This window comes from Oncorhynchus keta, chromosome 35 (assembly GCF_023373465.1).
Source record: "Oncorhynchus keta strain PuntledgeMale-10-30-2019 chromosome 35, Oket_V2, whole genome shotgun sequence".
Classification (NCBI taxonomy): domain Eukaryota; kingdom Metazoa; phylum Chordata; class Actinopteri; order Salmoniformes; family Salmonidae; genus Oncorhynchus; species Oncorhynchus keta.
This window is the reverse complement of record NC_068455.1, coordinates 13539403-13554349: the sequence shown is the minus strand read 5'-3', so window position 1 is coordinate 13554349 and position 14947 is coordinate 13539403. Positions and strand designations below refer to the sequence as shown.

The 14947-nt window shown below is 42.1% G+C and overlaps 1 protein-coding gene and 1 long non-coding RNA gene across 4 annotated transcripts; one reads left to right on the top strand and one right to left on the bottom strand.

Moving 5' to 3' along the window:
- The first annotated feature begins 123 nt into the window (after positions 1–123).
- Positions 124–14633, top strand: LOC118378686 (kinesin-like protein KIF3B). Its single transcript, XM_052496608.1, has 8 exons — positions 124–2117; positions 2265–2366; positions 3015–3137; positions 3488–3606; positions 3702–3818; positions 4646–4757; positions 5225–5409; positions 13778–14633. Exons 1-8 carry the CDS (start codon positions 555–557, stop codon positions 13932–13934), a joined length of 2478 nt encoding a protein of 825 aa, XP_052352568.1. The 5' UTR covers positions 124–554; the 3' UTR covers positions 13935–14633.
- Positions 5467–8899, bottom strand: LOC127915871 (uncharacterized). Of its 3 annotated transcripts, none has more exons than XR_008092651.1 (3): positions 8843–8899; positions 6926–6994; positions 5467–5526 (listed from the first exon to the last, which is right to left on the bottom strand). It is a non-coding gene; the product is annotated as an uncharacterized LOC127915871 (long non-coding RNA). The 3 variants fall into 3 exon arrangements; XR_008092653.1 differs by lacking the exon at positions 5467–5526 and adding an exon at positions 6110–6174 and having other exon boundaries at positions 6931–6994; XR_008092652.1 differs by lacking the exon at positions 5467–5526 and adding an exon at positions 6380–6444 and having other exon boundaries at positions 6931–6994.
- Positions 14634–14947: the final 314 nt, after the last annotated feature.

Sequence of the window (14947 nt, the reverse complement as noted above, 5' to 3'; positions counted from 1 at the left end):
AATGAATGAACATTTTGTGCTAATCGGTTAATTTGTTATGCCTATTAAATCACATGTATTAAATAATTGCATTAGGCTACACCTGTTTACAAGGTTTCGCTTTAATCCAATTCGTTTTGTTGGTCACATGCCTTGTTCCTATTGTCTGCAGCAGAGAGAAGGGTGTGTACTGGGGATGTGGGCTGGCTGGCTGACGGCAGTGTTTTCTAGCAGTGGTGGCGCAGCATCCTTTGTATCATGTAGCCTTGGTGCGGTGCGTGCGGATTAAGGGTGGAGACAGTTATGGTTGCCAGGATCAAGGATATTCATCAGTCGGAGGAAGTACATGTAGTCTACGTGGTATAGGCTATGTCCGTGTGATTAGGTGTGCCCAAGTACAGAATGTTACCATTTTCTGCGAAAGCTATGAATTGGCTTACCTGGGTACCGCTCGGCGGAGGATGCTTCGAGAAAGAGGGGCAACATGAGTCATGATGCGCGATTAACAGATACAGTGGCTTTTAATTGTGTTGCGGAGAAATCCATTTTTATGGTCAAGGATCAAAGGAATAAATATGTCGAGACCGAAACCGTGCGAAGCGGTAAAGGTGGTGGTGCGATGCCGCCCTTTTAACAGGAGAGAGGAGACTATGGACAACGATAACATATTGGATGTGAATTCAAAACTGGGCCAGATCACATTGAGGAACCCGAGGGCGTCACCTGAAGAAGTCATGAAATCATTCACCTTTGATGCGGTCTACGACTTTGAGTCGAAACAGAGCGATATTTATGACGATACAGTCAGACCTCTTGTAGATTCCGTGTTACAAGGATTCAATGGTACGATATTCGCATATGGACAGACTGGGACAGGTAAAACATACACGATGCTAGGTATGCCCACAGACAATGAAAGGGGGATCATCCCAAATTCATTTAACCACATTTTTACACAGATCTCCAGGTCTCAGAATCAGCAATATTTAGTGAGGGCATCCTATCTAGAAATCTATCGGGAGGAGGTCAGGGATCTGTTATGTAAAGACAACAAGAAACTAGATCTCAAAGAGAACCCAGATTCAGGGGTTTATGTCAAAGATCTGTCTTCGGTTGTCACCAAGAATGTGATGGAGCTCGAACATGTCATGAACATAGGAGATGAGTCCAGGTCTGTGGGGTTCACCAATATGAACGAACGTAGCTCGCGGTCCCATGCCATCTTCATGATCACGGTGGAGTGCAGTGAGAAAGGTGCAGATGGAGAGGACCACATACGGGTTGGGAAGCTGAACATGGTTGACCTGGCTGGCAGCGAACGCCAGAGCAAGACTGGTGCTAAAGGGGAGCGCCTGAAAGAGGCCACTAAAATCAACCTGTCCCTCTCAGCACTGGGTAATGTCATCTCAGCTCTGGTGGATGGGAAGAGCACCCACATCCCTTACAGGGACTCGAAACTGACCCGTCTACTCCAGGATTCACTGGGTGGCAATGCTAAGACAGTCATGGTAGCCACTCTGGGACCAGCGTCCAAGCACTATGAAGAATCCCTGACCACCCTACGGTACGCAAACCGAGCCAAAAATATAAAGAACAAACCCAAAATCAATGAGGATCCAAAGGATGCTCTGCTGAGAGAGTTCCAGGAGGAGATTGCCCGCCTGAAGGCCCAGCTGGAGGAGCGAGGGACGCTGGCGAAGGAGAGGAGGAGAAGGAGGAATAGCAGAAGACTGACTAAAAGTATGATTGTTGAGGATGTAGCCCACAGAGAAAGGGATGCAGAGCTGTGGAAGGCACTGGAAGCAGAATGGAAGCGGAATGAGGAATACTATATAAAGGAAGAAGAAGAAAGCAAGATGATAGAAGAGGATGAAAGGGGGGTAGAGAGATTCAACTCCATGGATAACTCTGTAGAGGCCAGTCCCCAAAAAACTGTAACCTCCAGAATACCGATACATAGATTTAGCTCTGTGGATGATAGCCCCAAAAAGGCTTTTCCCACCAGCACCCATAGCAGCCCAGGGGCCAGAGAGAAATGGAAGCCATTTGGTGAAAAAGAACAGATGGAAAAGGAAAGGATGATGGACGACATGCAGAAGGAACAGGAAGCTATGGAAAAGATTATTGAGAAATATAAGGTGACAATACATTATTTTCTCTGTTTCTGTATGAGACAATAATGTGCATTTTGATATGTTTTATATGATACATTATTTATTGGTGATACAGAGCGTCCATCCTTCCAATAATCAGCTATCCATATGGCCATGTGTCTTTCTCTCCAGGCAATGGAGAGCAAAATATTGGCTGGGGGAAAGAACATTATTGACCACACTAATGAGCAACAGAAGATGCTGGAATTGAAGAGGCAAGAGATTGCAGAACAGGTGAGAGATCGTCTACAAACCAATAGGGTACGTTCATTTGATAGATTGAGGGAGTCATGGAGAAGGCAAAAAGCAACTAGGCTATCACTCTACTATAACACAAATAGTGCTGTGTCTGATGACCCTGATGAAAGTGGTAATTCAATATTATTTCATGTTTCTCAATGTACAGTACCAGTCAAATGTTTGGGACACACCTACTCATTCAAGGATTTTTCTTTATTTTTTTTTACTATTTTCTACATTGTAGAAAGACATCAAAAGCAAAGCTTGGCTACTTTGAAGAATATAAAATATATTTAGATTTGTTTAACACTTTTTTGGTTACTACATGATTCTATTCGTGTTATTTCATAGTTTTGATGTCTTATTCTATGTAGAAAATAATAAAAAATTAAGAAAAAGCCTTGAATGAGTAGGTGTGTCCAAACTTTTGACTGGTACTGAACATGCAGGTTTATTCACTGTTTAGTATCTCTGTGTTTACGTACCTTTGATTTTGGTCAGCACCTTGGAGTGCAGCTATGATATGAAAAACAAAATGTTGTATAGTTTGCGTGCAGGCTAGGCCTCACTTTATTGTGAAATACGACTACACAAAGGAAGTTCCCACACTGGAAAATAAAAGTCCTTTTTATTTGTATCTAGATAAGACGGGAGAGGGAGATCCAGCAGCAGGTGATGGCTCAGGATGAGGAGACAGGAGAGCTGAGAGAGACCTTCTCCTCCCTGCAGCAGGAGGTGGATCTCAAGACCAAGAAGCTAAAGAGGGTAAGATGGATTACTAACCAGCAGGGTTGGGGTCTATTCCATTTCAATTCCAGTCAATCCAGAAAGTAAACCAAACTCCAATTCTAAATTTTCCTAATTGAAAAGCATTGAAGAGAATTTACATTTCAGTGTAAATCTGAATTGACTGGAATTTAAATGGAATTGACTCCAACCTTCCATATCCCTAAAGCCCATCAGGGATCATTATCATGACCTTATGTTTAATATAAAGGAATTTTAGACAGTGTTCTGATACAAAACCCTATTCCCTCATTTCTGGTTATTTTGATTAGGATATTAACATTCAATGGTTGTGCTCTCCTATTGTGTTTCCTAACTTGTTGATCCAGTTGTATGCCAAGCTGCAGTTGGTGAAGGCAGAGATTGGGGATGTCATTGATGAGCATGTAGTTACTAGACAGGAGCTTGAGCAGACACAGAATGAACTCACCAGAGAACTCAAGTTCAAGTAAGTTTTAATAACGTATAATCACACAGACAAACACAGACACACTACCCCAATTGGTTCACTTTTCATAATGTTGTTTTATGTGTTACCTGCAGGTATCTCTTAATTGAGAATTTCATCCCTCCCAAAGATAAGAACAAAATTATGAACCGGCTTCACTTTGACAGTGACGAGGACCAGTGGAGGTTTAGGCCCTTCGTTCCTTCCGAAAGGTCAGTGAGTTCACATAGTCTACGCTAGTCTATACTATTCTATACTAGTCTTATGAGCTTAATATTCATTAAGTATTAAGAATTGCAATGGTAGCAAATATATTATTGACTGGTGCTGGAAGAACAGCCCTGCTAATCGGCCAGCCACTGCATAAAGGTATAGGTGGTCAGGGCAAACATTGTGGTGCTAGAAGGACAGCCCTGCTAATCGGCCAGCCACTGCATAAAGGTATAGGTGGTCAGGGCAAACATTGTGGTGCTGGAAGGACAGCCCTGCTAATCGGCCAGCCACTGCATAAAGGTATAGGTGGTCAGGGCAAACATTGTGGTGCTGGAAGGACAGCCCTGCTAATCGGCCAGCCACTGCATAAAGGTATAGGTGGTCAGGGCAAACATTGTGGTGCTGGAAGGACAGCTCTGCAAAGCCAGTTACAATAATGTCACTGATGAGGGTCACAATTTGATTCAAATCCAAATTAAATGTGTATTTGTCACATGCACTGAATACGACAGGTGTAGCCCTTTACAGTGAAATGCTTACTTTACAAGCCCTTAACCAACAATGCTTTAAGAAGTTAAGACAAAAAAGTGTTAAATTAAAAATGTAAGTAACAAATAATTAAACAGCAGCAGTAAAATAACAATAGCGAGGCCATATACTGGGGGTATCGGTACAGAATCAATGATACAGGGTCAATTATTTCCATGTTTCACATGTTTATGAAATCGAAGTTACTTTGTCACGTTAAGATACTGTCTATTATTTTCTTTGCACTCCTTAACTAACTCCTAATCTAGATTTTCCTCCCTTGCACATCTTATTGCAGTAAATCGGCTCATCAGGTGAAGCGAAGGCCCACGTCTGTGGTGGGATACAAGAGACCAATCAGCCAATATGCACAGATGGCTGTCACAGCAGGAGCTCCATGTCGATACCGGGTGGGTTGATGCTTGTTTTTTTTAAATCCATGGTACTTTTTTCATATCTGAGATTGAACATAAATGAAAAGTTTTCTTTTTTTACGAATCTAAATGTCTTATGTAAATGGAATGTTATAGAAGGGTCCAGACACCTTTTTTTGATTTCACTTGTTTTTGAGAATCTTACCCCAAACGGCAAATGGTATGGGGGCCCTAAAAAAACATGAACAGATTCCAAAAACACACAAATATGTATTTTTTTTAGAAAAGGTAAAGCTCTCAGTATAGTGATGCAGGTTTAGATGTGGTACGCATGAAATTGTGTCATTCCAAACTAATTGAGGGCCATTGACATACTGAACTGATTAGTGTTAAGAAATCACTTTCCACACATTTATTTATCATCAATTGCAGATGGTTTCCATCGTCATTGTTCATTATATTAAACTCCCTCTCTCTTTCGCGCTCATTCATTATTTCTGTAGGCTGAGAATGTGATGCTCCTGGAGCTAGATATGAGCCCACCCAGCATGTACAACCTCAACCTTAACGGAGCACACCTGGAACAGAACTTTGGAGGTCACGGTAGTCCCAGGAGAGACCTGCTAGCCAACGTCCCATTCAGGGACAGGACAACTGCATCAGGAAGGGTCCGGAAGTCACGATCCTGGTGAGTTACAGTACCTGTAGGAACCTGGTGAGTTACAGTACCTGTAGTAACCTGGTGAGTTACAGTACCTGTAGTAACCTGTTGAGTTACAGTACCTGTAATAACCTGGTGAGTTACCTGTAGTAACCTGGTGAGTTACAGTACCTGTAGTAACCTGGTGAGTTACAGTACCTGTAATAACCTGGTGAGTTACAGTACCTGTAGTAACCTGGTGAGTTACAGTACCTGTAATAACCTGTTGAGTTACAGTACCTGTAATAACCTGGTGAGTTACAGTACCTGTAATAACCTGGTGAGTTACAGTACCTGTAGTAACCTGGTGAGTTACAGTACCTGTAGTAACCTGGTGAGTTACAGTACCTGTAATAACCTGGTGAGTTACAGTACCTGTAATAACCTGGTGAGTTACAGTACCTGTAATAACCTGGTGAGTTACAGTACCTGTAGTAACCTGGTGAGTTACAGTACCTGTAATAACCTGGTGAGTTACAGTACCTGTAGTAACCTGGTGAGTTACAGTACCTGTAATAACCTGGTGAGTTACAGTACCTGTAGTAACCTGGTGAGTTACAGTACCTGTAATAACCTGGTGAGTTACAGTACCTGTAGTAACCTGTTGAGTTACAGTACCTGTAATAACCTGGTGAGTTACAGTACCTGTAGTAACCTGGTGAGTTACAGTACCTGTAGTAACCTGGTGAGTTACAGTACCTGTAGTAACCTGTTGAGTTACAGTACCTGTAATAACCTGGTGAGTTACAGTACCTGTAATAACCTGGTGAGTTACAGTACCTGTAATAACCTGGTGAGTTACAGTACCTGTAGTAACCTGGTGAGTTACAGTACCTGTAATAACCTGGTGAGTTACAGTACCTGTAATAACCTGGTGAGTTACAGTACCTGTAATAACCTGGTGAGTTACAGTACCTGTAATAACCTGGTGAGTTACAGTACCTGTAGTAACCTGGTGAGTTACAGTACCTGTAGTAACCTGTTGAGTTACAGTACCTGTAATAACCTGGTGAGTTACAGTACCTGTAATAACCTGGTGAGTTACAGTACCTGTAATAACCTGGTGAGTTACAGTACCTGTAATAACCTGGTGAGTTACAGTACCTGTAATAACCTGGTGAGTTACAGTACCTGTAATAACCTGGTGAGTTACAGTACCTGTAATAACCTGGTGAGTTACAGTACCTGTAATAACCTGGTGAGTTACAGTACCTGTAGTAACCTGGTGAGTTACAGTACCTGTAGTAACCTGGTGAGTTACAGTACCTGTAATAACCTGGTGAGTTACAGTACCTGTAGTAACCTGGTGAGTTACAGTACCTGTAATAACCTGGTGAGTTACAGTACCTGTAATAACCTGGTGAGTTACAGTACCTGTAGTAACCTGGTGAGTTACAGTACCTGTAGTAACCTGGTGAGTTACAGTACCTGTAGTAACCTGGTGAGTTACAGTACCTGTAATAACCTGGTGAGTTACAGTACCTGTAGTAACCTGGTGAGTTACAGTACCTGTAGTAACCTGTTGAGTTACAGTACCTGTAATAACCTGGTGAGTTACAGTACCTGTAGTAACCTGGTGAGTTACCTGTAGTAACCTGGTGAGTTACAGTACCTGTAATAACCAGGGGAGTTACAGTACCTGTAATAACCTGTTGAGTTACAGTACCTGTAATAACCTGGTGAGTTCCAGGACCTGTAGTAACCTGGTGAGTTACAGTACCTGTAATAACCTGGTGAGTTACAGTACCTGTAATAACCTGGTGAGTTACAGTACCTGTAGTAACCTGGTGAGTTACAGTACCTGTAGTAACCTGTTGAGTTACAGTACCTGTAGTAACCTGGTGAGTTACAGTACCTGTAATAACCTGGTGAGTTACAGTACCTGTAGTAACCTGGTGAGTTACCTGTAGTAACCTGGTGAGTTACAGTACCTGTAGTAACCTGGTGAGTTACAGTACCTGTAATAACCTGGTGAGTTACAGTACCTGTAATAACCTGGTGAGTTACAGTACCTGTAGTAACCTGGTGAGTTACAGTACCTGTAGTAACCTGGTGAGTTACAGTACCTGTAGTAACCTGGTGAGTTACAGTACCTGTAGTAACCTGGTGAGTTACAGTACCTGTAGTAACCTGGTGAGTTACAGTACCTGTAGTAACCTGGTGAGTTACATTACCTGTAGTAACCTGGTGAGTTACAGTACCTGTAGTAACCTGGTGAGTTTACCTGTAGTAACCTGTGAGTTACAGTACCTGTAGTAACCTGGTGAGTTACAGTACCTGTAGTAACCTGGTGAGTTACAGTACCTGTAGTAACCTGGTGAGTTAGTACCTGTAGTAACCTGGTGAGTTACAGTACCTGTAGTAACCTGGTGAGTTACAGTACCTGTAATAACCTGGTGAGTTACAGTACCTGTAATAACCTGGTGAGTTACAGTACCTGTAGTAACCTGGTGAGTTACAGTACCTGTAATAACCTGGTGAGTTACAGTACCTGTAATAACCTGGTGAGTTACAGTACCTGTAATAACCTGGTGAGTTACAGTACCTGTAATAACCTGGTGAGTTACAGTACCTGTAGTAACCTGGTGAGTTACAGTACCTGTAATAACCTGGTGAGTTACAGTACCTGTAGTAACCTGGTGAGTTACCTGTAGTAACCTGGTGAGTTACAGTACCTGTAGTAACCTGGTGTACCTGTTAACCTGGTGAGTACCTGTAGTAACCTGGTGAGTTACAGTACCTGTAGTAACCTGGTGAGTTACAGTACCTGTAGTAACCTGGTGAGTTACAGTACCTGTAATAACCTGGTGAGTTACCTGTAGTAACCTGGTGAGTTACAGTACCTGTAGTAACCTGGTGAGTTACAGTACCTGTAGTAACCTGGTGAGTTACAGTACCTGTAGTAACCTGGTGAGTTACAGTACCTGTAATAACCTGGTGAGTTACAGTACCTGTAGTAACCTGGTGAGTTACAGTACCTGTAGTAACCTGGTGAGTTACAGTACCTGTAGTAACCTGGTGAGTTACAGTACCTGTAGTAACCTGGTGAGTTACAGTACCTGTAGTAACCTGGTGAGTTACAGTACCTGTAATAACCTGGTGAGTTACAGTACCTGTAATAACCTGGTGAGTTACAGTACCTGTAGTAACCTGGTGAGTTACAGTACCTGTAATAACCTGGTGAGTTACAGTACCTGTTACCTGTAGTAACCTGGTGAGTTACAGTACCTGTAGTAACCTGGTGAGTTACCTGTAGTAACCTGGTGAGTTACAGTACCTGTAGTAACCTGGTGAGTTACAGTACCTGTACCTGGTAACCTGGTGAGTTACAGTACCTGTAGTAACCTGGTGAGTTACAGTACCTGTAATAACCTGGTGAGTTACAGTACCTGTAATAACCTGGTGAGTTACCTGTAGTAACCTGTTGAGTTACAGTACCTGTAATAACCTGGTGAGTTACCTGTAGTAACCTGGTGAGTTACAGTACCTGTAGTAACCTGGTGAGTTACAGTACCTGTAGTAACCTGGTGAGTTACAGTACCTGTAATAACCTGGTGAGTTACAGTACCTGTAATAACCTGGTGAGTTACCTGTAGTAACCTGGTGAGTTACAGTACCTGTAGTAACCTGGTGAGTTACAGTACCTGTAATAACCTGGTGAGTTACAGTACCTGTAGTAACCTGGTGAGTTACAGTACCTGTAGTAACCTGGTGAGTTACAGTACCTGTAGTAACCTGGTGAGTTACCTGTAGTAACCTGGTGAGTTACAGTACCTGTAATAACCTGGTGAGTTACCTGTAGTAACCTGGTGAGTTACAGTACCTGTAGTAACCTGGTGAGTTACAGTACCTGTAGTAACCTGGTGAGTTACAGTACCTGTAATAACCTGGTGAGTTACAGTACCTGTAGTAACCTGGTGAGTTACAGTACCTGTAGTAACCTGGTGAGTTACAGTACCTGTAATAACCTGGTGAGTTACAGTACCTGTAGTAACCTGGTGAGTTACAGTACCTGTAGTAACCTGGTGAGTTACAGTACCTGTAGTAACCTGGTGAGTTACAGTACCTGTAGTAACCTGGTGAGTTACAGTACCTGTAATAACCTGGTGAGTTACCTGTAGTAACCTGGTGAGTTACAGTACCTGTAATAACCTGGTGAGTTACAGTACCTGTAGTAACCTGGTGAGTTACAGTACCTGTAATAACCTGGTGAGTTACAGTACCTGTAGTAACCTGGTGAGTTACAGTACCTGTAGTAACCTGGTGAGTTACAGTACCTGTAGTAACCTGGTGAGTTACAGTACCTGTAGTAACCTGGTGAGTTACAGTACCTGTAGTAACCTGGTGAGTTACAGTACCTGTAGTAACCTGGTGAGTTACAGTACCTGTAGTAACCTGGTGAGTTACAGTACCTGTAATAACCTGGTGAGTTACCTGTAGTAACCTGGTGAGTTACAGTACCTGTAGTAACCTGGTGAGTTACCTGTAGTAACCTGGTGAGTTACAGTACCTGTAACCTGGTGTAGTATAACCTGGTGAGTTACAGTACCTGTAATAACCTGGTGAGTTACCTGTAGTAACCTGGTGAGTTACAGTACCTGTAGTAACCTGGTGAGTTACAGTACCTGTAGTAACCTGGTGAGTTACAGTACCTGTAATAACCTGGTGAGTTACCTGTAGTAACCTGGTGAGTTACAGTACCTGTAGTAACCTGGTGAGTTACAGTACCTGTAGTAACCTGGTGAGTTACCAGTACCTGTAGTAACCTGGTGAGTTACAGTACCTGTAGTAACCTGGTGAGTTACAGTACCTGTAATAACCTGGTGAGTTACAGTACCTGTAATAACCTGGTGAGTTACAGTACCTGTAGTAACCTGGTGAGTGACATTACCTGTAATAATCTGGTGAGTTACAGTACCTGTAGGAACCTGGTGAGTTACAGTACCTATAATAACCAGGTGAGTTACAGTACCTGTAATAACCTGGTGAGTTACCTGTAGTAACCTGGTGAGTTACAGTACCTGTAGTAACCTGGTGAGTTACCTGTAGTAACCTGGTGAGTTACAGTACCTGTAATAACCAGGGGATTTACAGTACCTGTAGTAACCTGGTGAGTTACAGTACCTGTAGTAACCTGGTGAGTTACAGTACCTGTAATAACCTGGTGAGTTACAGTGCCTGTAATAACCAGGTGAGTTACAGTACCTGTAATAACCTGGTGAGTTACAGTACCTGTAATAACCTGGTGAGTTACAGTACCTGTAATAACCTGGTGAGTTAACCAGTACCTGTAGTAACCTGGTGAGTTACAGTACCTGTAGTAACCTGGTGAGTTACAGTACCTGTAATAACCTGGTGAGTTACAGTACCTGTAGTAACCTGGTGAGTTACAGTACCTGTAGTAACCTGGTGAGTTACAGTACCTGTAGTTAACCTGGTGAGTTACAGTACCTGTAATAACCTGGTGAGTTACCTGTAGTAACCTGGTGAGTTACAGTACCTGTAATAACCTGGTGAGTTACAGTACCTGTAGTAACCTGGTGAGTTACCTGTAATAACCTGGTGAGTTACAGTACCTGTAATAACCTGGTGAGTTACAGTACCTGTAATAACCTGGTGAGTTACAGTACCTGTAGTAACCTGGTGAGTTACAGTACCTGTAATAACCTGGTGAGTTACAGTACCTGTAGTAACCTGGTGAGTTACAGTACCTGTAATAACCTGGTGAGTTACAGTACCTGTAGTAACCTGGTGAGTTACAGTACCTGTAATAACCTGGTGAGTTACAGTACCTGTAATAACCTGGTGAGTTACCTGTAGTAACCTGTTGAGTTACAGTACCTGTAATAACCTGGTGAGTTACCTGTAGTAGCCTGGTGAGTTACAGTACCTGTAGTAACCTGGTGAGTTACAGTACCTGTAGTAACCTGGTGAGTTACAGTACCTGTAATAACCTGGTGAGTTACAGTACCTGTAGTAACCTGGTGAGTTACAGTACCTGTAGTAACCTGGTGAGTTACAGTACCTGTAGTAACCTGGTGAGTTACAGTACCTGTAGTAACCTGGTGAGTTACAGTACCTGTAGTAACCTGGTGAGTTACAGTACCTGTAGTAACCTGGTGAGTTACAGTACCTGTAGTAACCTGGTGAGTTACAGTACCTGTAGTAACCTGGTGAGTTCCAGTACCTGTAGTAACCTGGTGAGTTACATTACCTGTAGTAACCTGGTGAGTTACAGTACCTGTAGTAACCTGGTGAGTTACAGTACCTGTAGTAACCTGGTGAGTTACAGTACCTATAATAACCAGGTGAGTTACAGTACCTGTAGTAACCTGGTGAGTTACAGTACCTGTAGTAACTTGGTGAGTTACAGTACCTGTAGTAACCTGGTGAGTTACAGTACCTGTAGTAACCTGGTGAGTTACAGTACCTGTAGTAACCTGGTGAGTTACAGTACCTGTAGTAACCTGGTGAGTTACAGTACCTGTAGTAACCTGGTGAGTTACAGTACCTGTAGTAACCTGGTGAGTTACAGTACCTGTAGTAACCTGGTGAGTTCCAGTACCTGTAGGAACCTGGTGAGTTACATTACCTGTAGTAACCTGGTGAGTTACAGTACCTGTAGTAACCTGGTGAGTTCCAGTACCTGTAGTAACCTGGTGAGTTACAGTACCTATAATAACCAGGTGAGTTACCTGTAGTAACCTGGTGAGTTACAGTACCTGTAATAACCTGGTGAGTTACAGTACCTATAATAACCAGGTGAGTTTACCTGTAGTAACCTGGTGAGTTACAGTACCTGTAATAACCTGGTGAGTTACAGTACCTGTAGTAACCTGGTGAGTTACCTGTAGTAACCTGGTGAGTTACAGTACCTGTAATAACCTGGTGAGTTACAGTACCTGTAATAACCTGGTGAGTTACAGTACCTGTAATAACCTGGTGAGTTCCAGTACCTGTAGTAACCTGGTGAGTTACAGTACCTGTAATAACCTGGTGAGTTACAGTACCTGTAATAACCTGGTGAGTTCCAGTACCTGTAGTAACCTGGTGAGTTACAGTACCTGTAGTAACCTGGTGAGTTACAGTACCTGTAGTAACCTGGTGAGTTACAGTACCTGTAGTAACCTGGTGAGTTACAGTACCTGTAGTAACCTGGTGAGTTACAGTACCTGTAGTAACCTGGTGAGTTACAGTACCTGTAGTAACCTGGTGAGTTACAGTACCTGTAGTAACCTGGTGAGTTACAGTACCTGTAGAAACCTGGTGAGTTACAGTACCTGTAGTAACCTGGTGAGTTACAGTACCTGTAGTAACCTGGTGAGTTACAGTACCTGTAGTAACCTGGTGAGTTACAGTACCTGTAGGAACCTGGTGAGTTACATTACCTGTAGTAACCTGGTGAGTTACAGTACCTGTAGTAACCTGGTGAGTTCCAGTACCTGTAGTAACCTGGTGAGTTACAGTACCTATAATAACCAGGTGAGTTACAGTACCTGTAGTAACCTGGTGAGTTACAGTACCTGTAGTAACTTGTTGAGTTACAGTACCTGTAGTAACCTGGTGAGTTACAGTACCTGTAGTAACCTGGTGAGTTACAGTACCTGTAGTAACCTGGTGAGTTACAGTACCTGTAGTAACCTGGTGAGTTACAGTACCTGTAGTAACCTGGTGAGTTACAGTACCTGTAGTAACCTGGTGAGTTACAGTACCTGTAGTAACCTGGTGAGTTACAGTACCTGTAGTAACCTGGTGAGTTACAGTACCTGTAGTAACCTGGTGAGTTACAGTACCTGTAGTAACCTGGTGAGTTACAGTACCTGTAGTAACCTGGTGAGTTACATTACCTGTAGTAACCTGGTGAGTTACATTACCTGTAGTAACCTGGTGAGTTCCAGTACCTGTAGTAACCTGGTGAGTTACAGTACCTATAATAACCAGGTGAGTTACCTGTAGTAACCTGGTGAGTTACAGTACCTGTAATAACCTGGTGAGTTACAGTACCTATAATAACCAGGTGATTTACCTGTAGTAACCTGATGATTTAAAACGGTAGAGGAGGACACTCAGAGTTCCTTCAGTATATGCTGATTAACTGTTAGGTGATTTGTCCTACCTACTTTACAAATAATTGGCAGTGTTTAGAACCATGCATATCGTAATTTGATTTCTGACACGTTTCAACAAAACAGAATAGATGTACAACTATATTTGCTATGTTAGGCCTACTCTTGGTACAGCATTTTTGTGACAATCTTTGTTGCAGCTAAAACAATTCCATATGAAAGGATCCATTATAAGACACTCAAGTTTCCAGCTGAATACGTAACATGTATTCCCTCTTCTTTATTCCCAGGTACCAGGCACCACGCTCATCCTCTTCATGCGTCTCATCCTCTTCATCATCCAGCTCTATAACATCAGGGCCCCAGACCCAGTGCTCTCCTCACCCCCAGAGACCCTCCTCAGCCATATACACTCCATTGGAAGGTTCCATTCCAGGGGATCCCTGAGTCCAGATTCTAGAACATTCCAACATTCCAATGTATATCATATATGCTTATTTGCTAGGTCGAAAATATACAGGTTAGGACAATGTAATAATTCCATGCAGCAGTGTTAGAAAATAAACAATTTCATTGGACCAGCGCCTACAGGATTAGCATAAAAAATGTGACCAGTGGCCAGGAAATCAAGTAGTGAAGTGACTGTAGATCATTTGAAACGTAGATAATTTAAACGTTTGAATTAATAGAATGACAGTAATGGTTATGCTATGTGTTTGATGAGTAGTTAGCTGAAATGTACTACGATTGTGGTTATTTTCCAAGTTTGATGACAAACTTTCTGTACTGCTAACATTAACTTCCGGTCATTTTCACTCGCATTGCTAGAAATGAGGTACAATAGATTGCTAGTCCCATTGTTTATAATCCTTTTGCATTTATAGAGACATTCATGGGATTTTAGAATCCTCTTGTCCTTACCTGTATATCTGACCTGTCTGCATTATCAACAATTTCATAGTGTATTATTTCACCAAACACAATTGGTCTGTAACCAAAAGTAATTTGCATTTGTGGAAAATATTGCACCGCTGAACTTTGACAAAAGTATATGACTAAAGTAATGTTTAGCTTTTGGCGTACAGAAACATCAGAATAAATGGTACAAACTGTTACATAACATAACTTGTATGAGCCTACATTGTTTAGGGAATGGAGAAAATACCTGTCTTTCAAATTGAATGAACTGCCATTGGCCACAACAAATAGGGAGAAAAGGAAAAACACCTGCCTTAACGTTTTTCTTTTGTTGTTGAGGATTTACTCGGTAACATTCTATTTTATTATATTATATTTTAGTCTGAGCACCCAATCTCCCCAAAATGTTCACATTTTCTCACAGTAATTACACTATTAATTATTGTGAGAAAATAACGGTATTATTTTTTATATAACAAAGATCATCTTTAAGATGTTAAACAAATGTGTATTCTATCAAAACTCCAGTGTTTAGTGACAGC